The following is an 18,244-nucleotide window of genomic DNA, read 5'->3' on the forward strand; positions in this document are numbered from 1 at the left end:
GAAGGCAGAAAGCCTAGAGAGGTAAGAAACTATGATCCTTATCCAGAAAAGAAACAGTTCCCAGACCACAGAGCTTCCTGGAAGTGCACAATCTGACCAGGGATCCCACTTGCTCTTTCTCACCTCCTTCAGAATTTGGGGAAACCAGCTTTCCTCCAGACACCGTGCCAATGCCTGAGTCAACAATGTCAGGTACAGCACTTGACCCGTAACAATTCCTTCAAACAACAGTAGGAACACCCTTGGTAAGACCTCAGAGAGAGGCTAAACTGCACAGACCAGTAGGGCAACAATCATCCAACAGGAAAAGAGGCAATTTTTCTCATTCTTATAATCCTGTTAAGATCTCTGGAGAGCCACTCTTTTGGCCATTACTTTCTTAATATCCTTTCTTAGGACTCTATCCACTATGTCTTTTTCTCCCTGTTTTTACCAAGCAGTGCAAATTAACAGCATGCAAAAGCACCCAAATCTTTCAGAATCTAAATGCTTTTTGTGTCAAGACAGCATCAAGTGCTGCAATGCATTTGGTCTTCTTTTTCTGTGAAGGATGACACATTGAGAGGAGGTGTTGGAGGATCATCTCTGGAGTACTCCCACCACAGGGTGGTCTGCACAAAGTATTACTAGCACCCTCAGCCTCTTCTGGGTCCCTGAGAAGTAGGATGCCCTACACAACACTTCACCTGGCTCACAAACCCTTTGGGCTTCACTTGTTCAAGCAGCACCAAGAGGGAAATCACACAGAAGAACCCACAAAAGGGAAGCAGAGCACAGCCAGGTGACAAATGCCAGGGTACTGATTAAGTATCAATGCCTCTTATGTTAATATCACTCATTAAAAGATTATCACAGTGCTACCCCGCTATCTCCTATGACCTTTAAAAACAGCAATTTACTTTTTTCCTTTGCCAACATTCCCCAAGCCCTGAAAGCAGCATGTTAAGGATGCATTAGGGATTGGCATTAGCACCCATCCAGATCTCTCCACAGTTTGTACTGCCAACACAAAGGGGAATTTTCAGCTGGACTTGTGTTTTGCTGGCTTTGTTTATCCAACATGCTCTCAAGCACCTCCTGACGCTGTTGCCTAATAAAACCATTAAACTGGAAGGAAAACCTGTAAATGCCGAACAAAAAGGATAAGAGAGATTAAAAAAAGAAGTGGATGTGGCACATGGTGAGGCAGTTATTTAGCACCTGTTGCCTGAAGTAAAATGATAAAGACATTGTCCCGAGCCTGCAAAATCTCCATGTCACAGCAGAAAGGAACGTACATACAAGATGTGCGTGCCAATATGCCAGCCCAGGACACTCTGGTAAGGGAATAGGAAGCATCAGATTGCCCTGCCTGTGGGAGGCAAAATGGAGTGATGGGGAAGCCAGCTGGATACTGCTGATTTTCAGGGCTTATATGGCAACATTATACCTGCAAAGGGCCACTGGCTCAAAAAGATGGTTTTTTTGAGAACCCCCTCATCTGAAAAGTGCCTGTTAATTCCAATGCAGCTTCTTTCAGGGCAAAGCTTTACCCAGCCCAAATAAAGAAGATATAATGTGACTGTGACCTCTTGAAACTAAAATTCATCATTTGATCAAAACAGATCTTCTCACTTATGAGATGGGTCAAATTAAAGGTGACATGCTGGTCCATGTCAATTCTAACCGAAGCTGTGACAAGACATCCTGGTGCCCCTGGCCGAGCCGTCAGTTTAATGCTTGTTCTACCTGGCCTTGGCAATAGCTTTAAGTTGATTTGCAGCTGATAGCAGCCCCTGGCCAGAGCTGTTACTCTCATCGTTGCATTCCTACCTTTCTTACCCTACACAGCTGTCTCAGGTAGGTGCAGACGGCAAGATCATATTTGTCCTACTCTTTCTACCAAGTCAATGCCTTCCCAAATCATCCTTGGCTGCAGTTATTTTCACTGAAAATCCTAGACCATAAGCAGTAGGTTGGGCAGCTGTAACAGCTGTAATTCATTTGACATACCCAAACCCTTCTAAACACTGTGCTAGGCCATGCATTTCTATCACTTACTTGAGTAAAAACACAACTGGCAGCCTCAGCTATAAAATAGCTCACAGGTTACCTAACAACAGCAGCAAGTTTCAGCAGAGATCCTCAAAATGTTAACATGCACCCAGTGAGACTCACTGCAATATCTTCTAATGAAATAAGTAAAAGGGTATGAACATCCCTGACTTCCAGTCAAGGTGATTAATTCAAGATCACAAGCAACTGCAATAATTTTTTATCTTATACTGAGTTTTTAAGCATATTCTAGGAAAGATCAGGGCCTTCTCATGCAATAACAAACAGGCAAGCACAGGCAAAATCAAGTAACTTGCTTTGCCCTTGCACTTGTGAACAGCAATGGAGCAAATTCTGAGAAGGACACAGATTACAAAAAGCACAAGGAATTACTATAAAGGGGAAAGGTAACAAAGCATAGCTGAGAAGAGTCGGAGAGAATGAGTTTGGCTCTATACAGAATGCTATTGAAGCAGGCTCCAGGGATGAGGATTTCCTGCCTTTCAGTCCTTATGGCTGTGGCTCGCTCATCTTTTCCAGCACTCAGCTTTCCAGCCACTCTTCCCCACGCCTGGGGTATTGCCTGGGGTTGTTGTGAGTTGTGGCGGAGAGCTTGACAGGGCAGGGGTGGGGAACCAAGCTTGTGCAGGTCTTTATGTCACTGGTATTGGGAATGCTGATGGGACACTGAACGGATCTTGGTTTTCAACACACTTAGGATATTACAGCTCAGTAGGTGATAGGACCAAACCTCGCGGGCTAAGACAGTTTAATATCTGGGTGATATGCTTTAGGGGTTACAATGATAGTGCTGGATTGACAGTTGGATTTGATGATCTTAAAGCCTCTTCCAACCTTGATGATTCTATGAATTAGGAAAACAAAAGAAAACTGAACAAGTGATGCAAAAGGCCACAACGGCTCACACTACCAGCCACCTGATGCCTCACCAGTGCAGGAGGAGGAGCAGGAGCTTGCAGTTGTGTTGCTGAGATGTAATGAGGAGTGGGCTATCCCCAGCAGGGTCACCTGTCCTGGCTGTATCCCCTTCCCAGCATCCTGTGTCCCCCAGCCTGCTCACTGGTGCTGGGGTGAGGAGTGGAAAAGGCCTCGGCACTGTGCACTCATTGCTCAGCTGTGGCTCAAGCAGTGGCATGTCACCCACGCTGCTTTGGCCACAAATCCGAAACTCAGCACCACACAAAGCTAACTTGATCCCATCCTGAACCAATCCACATGCTCTGTGCACTGGTGTTCTCATGAGACATCAGGCACAAGCACAGTGCCAGCCCAGGGATTCCCTGGTAGGCCTGGTCACCTTCTGTCCCATAACTTGTCCTCAGCTTCATAGGGAAGCTGAAAACAGGGCAGACACAAGAGCAGGGACTGCCTGGATCTGCCTGATGCTGGGACAGCTGGGGATCAACACTTCCCCCTCCTTCTCTGGCAGAGCCCCATGATGGGAGCTGACCAAGCAGTCAGGCAGTTTGATGAGATGCAGATCTGCTACCATGCCAGAATATGCCTTTGCCCAGGAGGCAGGGAGCACAGGGAGGAAGAGGGGTTAGCTGCCAAAGCAGCAATCCAGTGCTCTGCATGGGAGCTCCAACTCCCCGCGGGGGTTCGGGGAGGAAGGACTAAGAACTAGGGCTGTGCCAGGCCATCACTTGTTGTCCTTTGTCACTGTCCTCACAAGCAGCAACTCATTGCTTCCCATCTGGGAACTGCTGCTGTGCCTTTTCTTGCAGACCCCACTGACAATACAGAGCTTGTCAGCCCCAGACCCTCCAGTCAGGCAACATCCAGGCTCTCCCATGGCTCTCTGGTGTCCAAAAGCAGCAGCCTTTCCAGGCACCCTGGGACAGACCACATCTGATGCACAAAGATAACAGTGAGCACAAAACTCAGACACACAGCTTGAAAAACACCGCAGGTCCCCCAGCCATGGGCCAGCCCAGACTGCCAAGACCAGCAGCCCCTGCCCTGTCAGCCAGGCGGCATCCTGAGCAGCAGCCACCTCCCCCCGACCCGGAGCAGACAGGATCCAGTACTGCTCAGGACATGAACAGCAGTCACAAACGCCACACAGCCCAACGTGGCTCTCCCACAGCTCCATGGCAGACAAGATGGACAACCACTGTCAGCCTGGGTCAATTCAGAAACAATGGTGGGTGAGAAAGCACCACAGACAGCCCAGAAAGCACCACAGAACCAGGCATGTGCCAGGCCCCTCACCCACCACAAAGTCATTCTGCTCGTCAGCAGTGGGAGATCCCACATTCATTTCCCAGTCATGCCCTGTTTCTTTTCCCATCACCATCTTCTTCGGAAAAGACTACTAGTTCTGGGGGCAGAGACCATCACTTTCTATACAGAGCCCTGTATAGCTCTTATCACAATAATAAAGTCTACAGTAGCAATAATAAGAACACAGAATTCTATCAACTCAAAACAAGAGTAAGAAAGTCAAATAAATTCTTAGAAATCTATTACCAGCTTGTAAGTATAAAATTAACGTTCATGTAAGCTATCCTATAATCCCTTTACCATCAATACTATTTTAAATTTACAGCAGAGCCTAAGGCTTGAGAATGGAAAGTGTGCCAAGATGCAGTAAGATTTGAGGAGGAAGAAAGGCCTATTTTTCCTACTACTACTACCAAAAAAAAAAAAAAAAATTTAAAAATTTTTAAAAAAATTATCCTTCTGCGATCCCAGGGAACATATCAAAAATATCAGAAATCTTTCAACATAAAGCTTCCCAGAAACTTAATCTCAGAATATGTTAGCACATGTAATTGGACTGAGGCCTGGAATCACTGCATCAGGTTGGCTGTACATTGGGTAATAAACCACAAAACAAATGACAAAGCAAAAGACAGTCAAGGCTCTGAATCAGTTGTGAGACAGTCATGGAAACAGCAGAAAATATGGCTGGAAGGACTATATCTAGTCCATCCTATGCAAGACATCTAACCTAAACTATTCATAACAGATACTTCTCAAATATTTGTCTAACCAAAGAATGAAATTCTGCTACACTCTGCAAGAAAATGAGGGCAGCATAACCTACTGCTGGCTTCTTTAACCTTTCCCCTGATCCTGCAGAGGCTCCAACTCTGGTGCAGCAATGTTTGATCTGGAGCAGCAGGCAGGAAGTAAACCTGCTCTGACAAGAAAACAGAGAAGTGGTTGGAATTGACGTAAAATTCTTGCCTAAAGGAGTGAAAAGGGCACCTAGGGCAGCAGCACAGCTGAGAATATATTCTAAAGCCCTCAAAACACAACAGAAGGGAAATAAAGATCTTGGAAAGCTACAATCAGGCTAGATGATAGAGAAAGCATAGAAGAAATTTATTTTGCCCTAAAAACATATCATTCATTTCAATAGCACTAGCTAAATTTTATGAGTTTTTCCATGTTGCTGAAATGCTGTCTGCATAACTTCCCACTGATTTGCTCCAGAAACCATTTAAGTTAATAAAGACCCTTTCTTCCAGCTTTGTAGGAATCTGGATTGTAAGACAGGTAAAACTACCTGAATCTTTACAGCCTCATCCATTTCTTCTGCTTCAGGAAAATTACATGCATTTATAATCGTTAGGTTTGGGGGGTTCTTCTCCATTACTCATTAGTCTGTTCTCCACTGAGAAGTTTTGAAAGATGTGTTTTTAAGGCTAAGAAAGAAGCTGGGATGGGGCTCCTACATATCCTAAGGAAACTTTCCATCTGATATTAAGGAAATCTTAAGAAAATAATCTACTTGAATTTAGTGGGGTCTACCTCTTCTACTCCAGGTATTTGTATTTTCAGATCTACAAGGAACAGTCACTTAGTATCTCTTCTATCAAAAAGTTCTCTAAAACATTTCAAATATGATTCTCTCTATATAATTCAAACCACCAAGGTGCTGATGAGACTATTTAACATTGGAATAAAAACCAGACACACTTACTGTATTTCGGTCCTATGAATCATTTCTGTTTGGTAACAGCTATTCCAATCAACTAAGTGGGGTCATCAGGAAGTGTGAGCAGGCTTAAATGCAGTCATTGCACTGGTGTGAAAAACACACTGCTGCAAGCCCACTGTTACTTTTGGGCAATTCAACTCTAAAAATCCTCTTTGTCTGTGCAACTGCACTTCACGTCTGCAGTGTAGACACACCTGGGATTCAGATTAGAAAGAAGCAATTCCATTTAGGCAAACACAGACTGCAATTCTCTAATAGCAGAAAGTCCTCTCATGCATTCGTACACAAACCGTTCCATCAAAACAGAACTAGGACCATTTTTCACTAATGGAAGACATTGGCTAGTTACCTAATTCATATGATCCAGTATTAACACAAACTGCTTCTTCTCAAAGATCTGACAGCTTGGTTAATCCAATTCCTGATGCTGTGCTGCTCCTTGCCTCACAACCACTGTATTTCTGCATTGTAGCATAAACACAATGTTTCATTTTTAGAAAGAGTTTGCCTGGGAGAAGATTTGAGTCTAATACAAGCTGAGGGCTCACACTGGCCTGTCACACAAGTCTTGAATAAAGAAGTCTCTGACATTTCACCAATAACACATCTTTGAACAAAGATTCAAGATACTACCGTCTCCTGATTTGGAAAACATCATTTGTATTTCACATGAAGCAACTGAAACAAAAAATGATTTTTGCAACTAATCTTCCCTGAAAGAAGTAGCCATGCTGAACGAAGAAATGAATTGCAAACCTAAATGTCAGACAAACAAGTTGGAAGTATTTTGCCTAAGTAGCCTGGCCAGTTACAAACATGTTGTGTGGAACAGCCAAGAATAGAATCATAATCTCACATGTCCAAGTCCTGAGCAGTTGCAATTAAATCTTCTTACCTGATTTTAATAAGCTTGCACACATGCAGGGAAGAGGATTCATGGAATGCAGGCATTCAAAACCTTTTGGAAATATAAAATGCTTTCATGGTACAGTGTCTATATTATACAGAGGTTATGGGAACCATTTCAAAGATTCAGTTAACCACACCTGCCTTTTTCTCTGATTCCATCTCCTTTTCACAGTGGTAGACAGAAGGTAAACTTACAAATTGCCACGAAATTCAGTGTCTGATCTGCCAATGAAACTGCCAGAGTTTGCCATTTCGTTCCACTCAGTACTTTCTTAGAAACAGGGACTAAATATGGGATTAACATAAACCTCTTCCAACTCTCTAGGCTGTTAATTCATTGAAAGTTCTTATATCCTTCCAAAAGCAAGCAGGAAAACCAAGAGAACCCTATGGAGAAAAACCAACCAAACTTAATTCTCTTCCTAAATTGTAGCTTCCATTCAAGTGTGTTCAGCAAAGAAAACATTCACTATCAAAACTGGGGATATGATATCACAATGACATCAAAATTTAAGAAATCTTGGAAGTAGGTATGGACACTATGGATTTACTAAGTTTTGGAGTCAGTTTGTAAGTTTACTTTGAGAATCACTGACTGGTGCTAAGCCTTGCATTTTAAAAGCAACTCTTTACCTTGGGAAAAACGAACCCAGAAAATGATACAAGCTAAAAGTAATCTCCAAAATTCCAGTACCATTTCTGTGCTTTTACAGACACCAACTACATCTTAAGCTCCTAGTGCAAAAAGTGATAAAGCATCACTTTCTTGTGCTATGAATCAACTCAGCCAAACTGCCCTTGGCTGTTTTTTTAGCAGTTTCCTTTTATCTTGGCTAAAAGCTCCTGTTATTTGCTAAAGACAATTAGCTTTATTTGCAAATCCTTCAGCTTCAGATAATGGGACAATCAGTTCCTCTACTACAGCTTAGAAAATCTATTTGCTAAAAGCCTGCAACTATTTGAAGAACATTACCCACTTGAAGAGAAACACAGAACCACTTGCCATCAAGCTGAAACTGAAAGGAGCTGCCACAGGTCCCAAATTCTTTCCTAATAACTGGAACAAGAGCAGCAGATATGTGTCAGTCTGGTCCACCTATTAATAGTAATACTCAAAAGAGTTTATGCCATGCCCATGTGGATGCAGAATACCACAGAAACCACTCAGCACTCTTTGTCCTGGAGCTGGTTTTCCTCTTGGCAGGTAAAGATGAGGGAATGGATTCGATTGTATCACCTGAAATAATTCTTCAGCATATACATACCTACTAGGAGGGATAATCAGGTGAGATGAAAGTACAGTGATTTAGCAATATTTACTCGTCAATCTGTTTTTATCCAACACATCACAAAAAGCAAATAGTTTTATTACCAGTGACAATAACACAAAGTAAACAGATTCAGCTGAAATCAAGATAAAATCGGAATGTCCTTTTCTCAAGCAATGCCCAGCCCACACATGCTAAATACTGTTATGGCAATAACAGAACCAGCCTCTAGCTTGGTATTCCTGATCTAACAGTGGCTACAGCTATGTACTTCCGTGGAGGTGATACAGAGATGACCTACCAAATGGTAACTGACATGGTTTTAGCTTAAGAGGATCAGACTGGACACCAGGAAAACAAAAATTCTTTAAGAGAGCAGCCCAGCACTGCATTCAGCAGACAAAGCCACAGCTGTCCTGCTGTAGTGCTGATGAGAGCTGCACTTTCAGTGGGAGGATGGACTGGATGGGCTAAGGTTCTACTTCACGAAATATTTGGAGATCCTTACTGTAGCTTGTTACACACACATACCCACACACAGATATCCAATTGGTTGTCTCTTACTGCTTCAAGACAGTTTATATAAGAGCAGATTTTCTATACACGCACTCTGGGGAGCTACTGCTCATCACGGCATCAAGATATCATTAAACTTCTATAATAAATCTTTTCCCATACAACTTAATATAAAGGAAATGTGCTGTCTCATCAAGCAAAATTTAAAATGGATTCTAATATCCATTTAAAAGGATTCTAATATAACTTAAGAATTTAAAATGGCAATGAAGGGTATTCTTCTAATATCCCCACCCAACAGTCAAACCCCTGAAGAATCATCAGCTGCAATACAACAAAAAGCCTCACTGAGTGTACATATGCTTTGGCAGATAAATAATTTATTGATGTCAGTAGAAAATGACAAATTGAGGACAAGCTGGGGAGGAAATAATATATATTTTAAAACCATGTATATAATTTGAAAACTATATATATTTTTTACATAAAACCCACGTAAATTGCTTTATATTCACTGGCCTTGCAGGTAATATGGTAACTATACTGCGTGTATTTCCTCATTCCAAAACTACTTTAGTGTTCCCTTGATCCATATGCTCTGAGCATGTCAGTAACTTTACCTAAACAAAGGAAAACTGCTCGGTACTTCCTAAACTCTTCAAGGAGTGGAACTTTAACCCTGTCACACTAATATGCTAATGTGATAAAGTCAATTAGTTTAGACTTTAAGACCTTAATTCAAAAATTAGACTATTCTTTATTTTATACACTTTGATCTTTGCATTGGATGGGAAACAAGAAAGTTTGGTGAAAAAACAATATTCAGCTTTCATTAAAAAAAACAGGATCAGAGAACTGTTTGTTATCACTGTCAGCAAACCTTTCACATATAAAATAGTTTTCTAAAATAAAGCTTAAAACCGTCTATTTTTTCAAAATGGATTGTTCCTTCTTCCAATTCCCAGAATAAGGAATCCTATATCCCACTGTATTTGCCACAAATCATAGGCCCATTTAGTATAAAAATGGTTTTGGCTCACAGCAATGGAAAACTTTCTTTGGCAATCTCTCAATTTGAACCACAAATGCCTGCACTGGAAAAAGAATTTCAGCTTCTTCTAGTGTAAAATACACTACAGCTTTAGATTCTGTGGAAAAATTTTCAGACTTTGGTTAGGATTTTTTGGGGGATTTTATGCATGTAGAGTGGAAATAATCTTTATGTTCTGATTTGTACAATACTTAGCACAGTGTCAGCTAATTCACAGCTTGGGCGTTAAAACATTAGAGCAATGCAAGAAACAAATAATAAACCATACATCATTACAGAAAATTCAATATAACCAGCATTTTACCTGGCTAGACGTGAGATAGCTTCAAAGTGGAAGCCATGCAAGCATATTAGCAGAGCACTGTACTTCGTCTAGCAAGTCCAAGATCCCAACAGGGATCACCAGCTGGAGCACAGCACTGCACTAACCTGCCCATGCAGCTTCCAGTCTGCCACGGGCTCACATCCCACTGGCTCGGAGCCTGGAAGGTTGAGTCTGTCTGCAGAAAACTGTGTGGGAGCACACACAGATATTCAGAGTAGCACGAGCAGCCATTGAGACACAGAAGCCCCAGTTAAACATTTCTCATTCTGCCACCACAGGTCTTCACATTAGCAACTCAATCCAGATGCGCCTGCAAGCTACAGCTACTCCATTCTGCTTTGGTGTAGCAAGACTAGCCAGTATTTCCTAGAAATTCCCTAGAAAGTCTGCACTACTTTGGCACACTGAATAGGCTGTTAAAAAGTAAAACAAAAGAACTGAACTTTGCACCACTAAGATGCCAATTTTTCCAGAGCTTCAGATCATTGAAACTCAGAGAAACATAACAGGAGTAGGTAATACCTTTTTAAAGTGCTCCATGTATCAGTCTTCAAAGAGAAAACAAAGACAAATTCCAAGACAAAAGACTACATTAAATCATCTTTCTGGATATGAGAGAAATAAAAGACATCACAGATGCCTTTAGTTTCTTAACATCAAGCGTTAGGAATTCCAAGTCAGAGCTAATTCACACATTAAAAGAAACCAAATCAGAGTTACATATGGAAACAGACTGCTACATTCTCCAAACAACAGTCATTCTGTCTTGTGACAGCACAATAAGCAGAATGAATGCATTAAAGAACCTACCAGATTTTTAGTCATAAAAATTTAGTGCCTTAGACATAACTGTGTGCTATTTAGTGGTATTATTGGATGCAAGTGTAAGAATAAAACCAGACGTGCATTTCTTGATTCAACTTCCCAAAAAACATTCAGTGGCACAAAGGATGACTGTACTCTCCCTTACTGGTGCAATATCCCCCTCACAGAGATCCAATGCTGGCAATAGACAGAAACTACAACTTAGGTGTGGGCACAAATCACCATCAGCTATTTAAATAAACAGATACATTAATGCATGCATACAACAGTTGAGGGAGGGAGGAAGACTTCACTCACGTGGAAGGAGCTTAGTAGATAAATTCTGGAGCTCTGACACTTTATACAATACAGGAAACTGTAGCACAATCACGATTTCCTTTAATGTTTCTTAGCTGTTCCAAGATCACTGCTCATGTGTCAACTCTAAATGCCATATATTAAATGCTAATAAATCACAGACCCGACAGGATGAGATTTTTAACTGCAGAACTGAGTCAAATTAAGGTAGTTCAGTAGCAGTCAGGATGAAGGAAGTACCAATTCCGACCTGCTGCTTTTAAAGAAGTTCATGAGACTAGAGAACAGCGAGCAGTTAGCAGAGGGGCTCACTGCCTGCCAAAAATCATAGGTAACATTCATTCCTTCCCTCCCAGTGTACAGGGACTTTCTGACTCCGCCTTTCAAAGTCAGACAGAAACTGCAGTGAAATTCAAAGCAGCTCACCCCACCTAAAAAGCACAGCACTGCATTCTAAACAGAAATGTCTTCAGAGGGCTAATCTGGCATTCAAATGTTGGGCATGACCCACTGTAAACAATATGTTTTATGTAAGCTTTAACCAAAACCATACCCTGTTTTCTACATTCCCACAATCTTGGATTGCTTAGGTCACTGGCACAAAATTGCAGTTTTCTTCAGTACAGTCAGCCCCATGGGTCAACTTGATTCCTTTGAAATATTATTAGCTATAGTTTCTGAAATTGTAACTGTAACTGTCTTCCAAAAAAATGTTTGTGAAGTTTCCTAGAATTAATCCATGCTATTTTATTTTCATTTTATGTTGCTGTTTTTTGATTCATTTATGAAGTTTTTCCTTCTTAATTTTACTATGAAGTTAAAGAGGCTGAAAATAATTATTATAATGTATGATACTACAACCAGGACCTATACTCTCACCTTAACTTTCATACACACACCTCCCACAGTACAGTATTTTCTAGAAATCTATTCCCCTCTGATGACTGCAGCTAATCTTCAGAAACAATGCCATAAGGCAGGAATGAAGTCTTACAAATTAGACTTCAGCCTGAGCCAGCTGCTTTCTCCTAGCATTATTCCCTTTATGACCATCTGTCCCACCTGCTAATGTATTTTTCCCCTCACCCAGCCTCTCCACTACAATGATTTGCTATTCTGGCTGACACACAAATATCAATAGAAAGAAATCTGGACTAAATCCAACTTTGTGCCACCCAGTACTGGGAGCTTTGGAAAGGCACCTGCTTGACTGCTGGTATAATTAAATCTGCCTTAAGTCTGCTTTAGTTTATGCCAAGTTCACCTGTGACCCAAACACTACCAAGAGTTTGTCGTCACTTTGCCTTCCTTATGGACTGCCTCAATGAGTGAAAGACACAGCTCAGTTTGGTTACACAAGAGTCTCCTCTCTGTAAAGCAATTCTTGTTTGCAAATACACCAGCACACTCTGCTGAATTAATCTAGTGAGATCTGTCTATTTATTGAAGGTGAATTCACAAAACAACCCTTGCACTCGAGACGTGTGGTTTCTTGTGGTTTCAAAACTGGCTGCATGCCTGTTTTTGTTAACATTTTTCAAATCAGACCTTCTAGCTGAAAAGTTATCCTGAGTTTTCCTCCTTGGGCAGAATTGCCAGAGAGACACAACAAGAAGAAATGAGGAAGAGAAGAACTGGAAAGGGCTGAGAATGAGGAAATAGAAATTAAACTGCATGTTACTACATGGTGAAATTCTGTAGTCATGGACTCTCAAGAATTCTTCGTGTTTTCAATGAGACCAACATCAGAATAAACCTTATCAAAGGGTCCAACATATTTATTGCAGCATTAATTTTTCATATCCATTTAAAGCCTAACAACTGAAGGGGAAGTAATTACTTTAGAATAATTCAGATGACTGCGCAGCAGTGGCACTGACCAAAAACATCAGGAAGAACATGTCACTTACAAAGTGTATCATCATATTTTCATCTCATGTACTGCTGACAATAGTCAGAAATAACAGGAAAGGAACTGCTGAAAAAACATGAGTTTTTCTGAGTACTACTTTTATATTTCTGCTAAATATAGATGAGGCTTTTTTAAAGACTGTAAATCAGGGAATATAAGAGGAAAAGAATTACAGATGTGTGTCATAAAGAATAAAGGTAAAAGAAGTATAAAAGGCAGGGAAAAAAGGAAATTAGGACAGATGTAGAATTCAAAGGAGCACTTGCTGACAGGCTCTGCACTTTCAACAGAAAACTGGCAGCTGACATCTGTATCCACACAGTTTTTAAAATCAGCTCTTAGTTACTAGCACTGCATTCAGGAAGGAAGCAGAGGAAAAGAACAGTATCTTAACTGAGCTCATTTCTAAGAATAAGATTAAAATAAAAAGAGAAGGATGCAATTTCATGTCAGTTCCTGGCAGCTGCTCAGCATTCCTTACTGTCATAGCCCTGTTTGTTGTGGAGTGCTGATAATGTTCCAGAGCTGCAGTACTTTGGAGTCCTTCTGCAATCCTTAGCTCTGCAACTTTGGGACCCAATGGAAAAACTTGCTTCTGAAGACCACTGATACATACCTTGAAAGATTCAGTCATTTGCTTTCCTGTTTCTCCCGAACATCCGCCACCCGTGCACTCATTCTGGCAGCCCTAGAAAAAATAAAACCAGAGAAAATCAAATTCAATGCACTTTGCAGAAAAGCTGACACACATTCAGTTAATTCATTTCAGGGACAGATTGTATTGAATCATCAGACGTTGTCATCAGTAAATATATTAGTAAGAACTTTGTGGTAGGTTCTTAGCACAACTTTCCGTCTTCTCAGTTCTCAGTTTTACTTCATTTGCATTATTTTGTGCAACTGCATTTCAGGGCTTTATATATATAACATATATATATATATACACATATAACATCCTAGACTAGATTATGACTGAAGTGTACAAGGTTATGGACAACATCACAAGTCTTTCATTCAGAGCTGAATAAATAAATTGGGTTTTTACACAATTCCATCAGAGCCAAGTTTCTCTACTAAAGTATCTACCTAACAGGTTTGCTTTTGCCTTTTCTCAGAGAAGGCTGAGTAGACAAAGAGAATGGAAGAAAAAAAAAAAGAACTGGTTTCGTTAAATCCTTCATTAAACAAAGACAGTAATAAGGAATTCTCACCTATATGAATAAATAATGAGAATATTTTGCATCATCTACAATGTTGAACTTCAGGCTTCTGCCAAGGAACCAGGAGGGGAAAGGAAAAAAAAAAAAAAAGGAGTGCCAGTTCCAGGCATCCTTCTGTTCAACAACAGAGGGATAACAGACAGGTACAAGCCATCTACCTAAAAACAAGATTCCCAGTTCCCACAGCATCAGGTTAGCATCCCTCCTGCACTACCTGGACCTTCTCTGCCAGTAGCCACTAAATGCATGTTATACCCAACAGCATGGAACAAAGGAGACAAATACAGCCCTGACAGGGTTCCTTGTTTCCCAGGAGCCTTTAAGAAAGAGCTGAAAAGGTAAAGTGGGTGCAGAGGCTTGGGAGAGGGAAGAAGGAACCAAGAGCAAGAGGCTGGGGTGATGAGCCATGAAAGAGGATGGCTGGGATGATGGCATAAGGGACCACAGCCAGAAAGATGGAGAGAACTTGGTGGCTGCCTCTCACCCTGCCACCCCCCTCAGCCTGGCTGCATCTTGGGTAGGAACTCCCAGTCCAGGTGGGGAAGCCCCAGATGAAAGGTATAATCCCCCCAAGAAAAGATGCACAGAAAACCTTTCATGGTCAGCCTATGAGATCCCAGCTCTTCACCAGGGAGCAGCCCTCACCCCACAGGGAGGGCTGCATGCAGGTGGATGGCAGTGGCAGGGACACAGCAGCCCCCCCAGTCCTGCAGCAGCCACCAAAGAGTGGGGCCAAGGCTGGGACCACACGCATCACAGGTTGGGAAGCATGACACACAAAGTAAATAACATGATTCTTTTCCCTTTTTACAGATCTTGGGAACATGGTAAAACATACAAAAAACAAAAAGCAGTATTTTCAGTGGACCTTCCACAGATCACAGCCTTGCTACCAACAAAAAGTAAAAGGCAAACTCTCAGCCACAGCAGATCTCACTTCCTCTCCCCTTCCCCCCAGGGAGCCCCCCACATCCCTCCTGCCTTTTCTCAGCTTTAACCCTTCTGTTCCTCTTTTTTTCTAACCCTCTACAGCAAAGCAGGCAATCGTGGCTACAGGACCCTCCCTATCCATTAAAGGACAATGTGCCAAGAGATATCATAAATCTCTTTACAATATCTCAATATGCTTTATCCTTCACTAAAAGTATGTTTTATTTGCCTTAAATCTTACGGTTTTCTACTCCAGAAAGACAAGACTTCGGCAGTGTGCATGGGCATTCAGTGGCAGACCCAAGCAGGACTAAAGTGTTACCCAAAGCAAAGGACACTGTATAATAACAGGTCCTTGCTTTCCCTGTAATTTTTCAAATACTTCCAAATTCACTGGTAAAATCCTAGAAAGCCTTCATGACACCATCAGTTTACAGTAATGAAGTATTCCACAGATGAACTGAGCCAACTGATTTTTCTGTGCACCGCAACAAATTAAGATGGAGAGTGTGCTGGTTACCAGCTAACAGGATGGGAACTGCCAGCTGTGGAACAAGAATATCTCAAGGAGCTCCAGCTCCATTGCTGGCTTTTGTCTAATATCCACTATGCCAAGTTGGATTTTCTAATAATTACTGGTGACAGCAAATACTGACAAGTACTCAACCATTATGCTTCAGTTTCTTCCTGTTGCTGCTTTGTGAAGTTGCCCTAAAGCAAGAGTTGGCATCAACACAGAGCACTGAAGCTGGATACAGTTTAATATTCTCTTTCATGATCTTTTTTAAAGATACCAAGCTTTCATGTGAATTTCAAGTACAGACCACCTACAGGAACAGCCCCCTGGGGGCTCCATCATGTTGCCCTTCAGTTCAAGATTACCACTGAACTCAGTGAAGTCAACAGCCCAATTTTTGGGTATATGCCATGGGGCCAATCCTGTTCTTCATGAAGTCATTATTTTTTACAGATTTAACTCATATTTAAAGCAAATAGCTAACTGCCTTTGTTAACCACACTGAGATTAAACTGAGTTAATCCCTTGGCACTAGAAAGAAATACCACAATTACTTTCTAATTAATGGAGTCATATTTTAATGGCTCCATGGCTTATAAATCTGAAACATGTTGCTAAATGCAATAAGGAAAATTGCTCCCTGGTTTAGTGCCAACCTTGCCAAGGGAGATATGGCAAGCATAAATTTGCCCTTTGTGTTTAATAGCACAGCAGATTTAAAACTGCCTCCATTAAAACACTGATGTTATCCTAAAGATACATTTGAGCCACTGGGTCAACATGTTCTCAGAAGTCACTCAAGACTGTCTCAAGTTGCTGTACAATTACACAAGCATGACATTATTTCCTATGTTGTGCTCTAGAGACATCAGCGTTTTCTCTGTGGCACATGTAACCGCTTTTTCTAAATGGGAAATAGAAGAGTATTTCGTAGAGTTTCTTCAAAAATACTGAAAACATATTGATTTTAACATTACTGTAAAGCCTGTATGAGAATGAGGTGTAAAGTCTTACAACAGATTAAACTTGGTTAAAAAATGGGGTTTATATGTCATTTAATCTCTGCGGAACACTACTGAAATAAAGACCTGCTGAGTAGTAATTCTGTTCTTACTTTTACAGAAGACTTCAATGATATAATGACCATTATAAATCCTTTAGCACTGACACAAGTGATCACAATACACTCAGCTGGATAACAGTGCTCCCTCACATTAGCACTTAGTTCCAACCTAACTCTTATACAAGGCAGAGGTAAAGCCTTAGGTGGGTATTTGTGTATGTAACACTTACTGGCACTTCTGGCAAATTTTAGGCTTAATAGTTGTCACCTGCACTTCTGCTAGAGCTTTCCCAAACCTGGACCCTCAACTCCTGCACTTGGTCCTCAGGCTGCCTTAGACATACATATCTTCAACATCTTCTAGTATCATGATGCTGCAGTCAATGCTTTCCCTGCTGTCTTTGGCCCACCTTCTCTACTTCTATGCAGTCAGATCATTCATCCTTCTGCTACAGAAACAGGCCCATCTCCTCCCTAAACTCCCCAGGCTTCCTAGACTGCATGAGTGTGCCTTAGGTCCTCCAGTGCTTTTAAGACACTCAGCAGAAGCATCAGCATCTTTGTTCTCATTTGGGACTGTCTGTTCTATAAACTTCCACCAGGTGCTTTGTCAAACTGCTGCACTTGGGGTTTAGCTACTCTATCTCATTGGCTCATCTTCAGTTATGAAACAGGAACTGAAGATTACCAGGAGCTTCATCACTGTGAATTTCAACTGCAAACTGCATTTCTTTAATCTATAGCATATGAGATGATTTATTAAAAAAAAAAAGTCACCAGTTCTCAAAAAAATTTTGCAGTTAACTCTATATGCCATGTACTTTGTCACTCATTCTCAAAGAAAACTGACTCTTTAATCAGTTCTCTCTTCACTTAATTTTCCCTGTTGTTTGAGAACTCTTCTCACCACCAGGGAGCAGAAAACTTTCCCTAGCAGAAGGCAAGAGTAAAGAAATAAATTGAAAATGTTGTCTACAGAGCTCACACTTTCAGCTAGGAAATCATATTGGATGCTTTTCAAAACTACTCAAGTTCTGCAGCTCCCAAAATCCTTAGTCATCTTTTTTGGTTTCACCAGTCATCTGTGTGAAGCCCCCCACAGACTCCATTCTAATGGAGAATTTCATCAACATTTCATCAACAGCACCAGTGCCCTAGTAGAGTACCACCAGTGACAGGGAACATCTGGAAACCTAATTTCATGCCCATGAAAGAACCACAGACAGTGCTTTTCTGGGCAAGCATCAGCTATTCATGGAGGACAAGAACCTAAAGAAACCAAATAAGCCACAGATGCACAGCAGTGATTGCACAGAGTTCCTTCTACCAAAGGAAACCCATCTCCTGCTATAAACACCATCATATCTTGTAGCAGTCATCAGGCCCCAGAAAAGATGGATCAGG

At 41.3% G+C, this 18,244-nt stretch overlaps 1 protein-coding gene across 2 annotated transcripts in view; it reads right to left on the reverse strand.

Annotated features, from left to right (window-relative positions):
- The window catches only part of BCAT1 (branched chain amino acid transaminase 1), a 60,117-nt gene that overhangs the window by 30,329 nt on the left and 11,544 nt on the right, over nucleotides 1-18,244 (reverse strand). For both annotated transcript variants that reach the window (XM_019288773.3, XM_019288774.3), the window contains exon 2: nucleotides 13,727-13,798. In XM_019288773.3, the coding sequence (XP_019144318.2) occupies nucleotides 13,727-13,798 (72 nt within the window). The remainder of the gene's footprint in view (nucleotides 1-13,726; nucleotides 13,799-18,244) is intronic.

The sequence above is a fragment of the Corvus cornix genome, chromosome 1A (genome assembly GCF_000738735.6).
Source record: "Corvus cornix cornix isolate S_Up_H32 chromosome 1A, ASM73873v5, whole genome shotgun sequence".
In the NCBI taxonomy this organism is placed as follows: domain Eukaryota; kingdom Metazoa; phylum Chordata; class Aves; order Passeriformes; family Corvidae; genus Corvus; species Corvus cornix.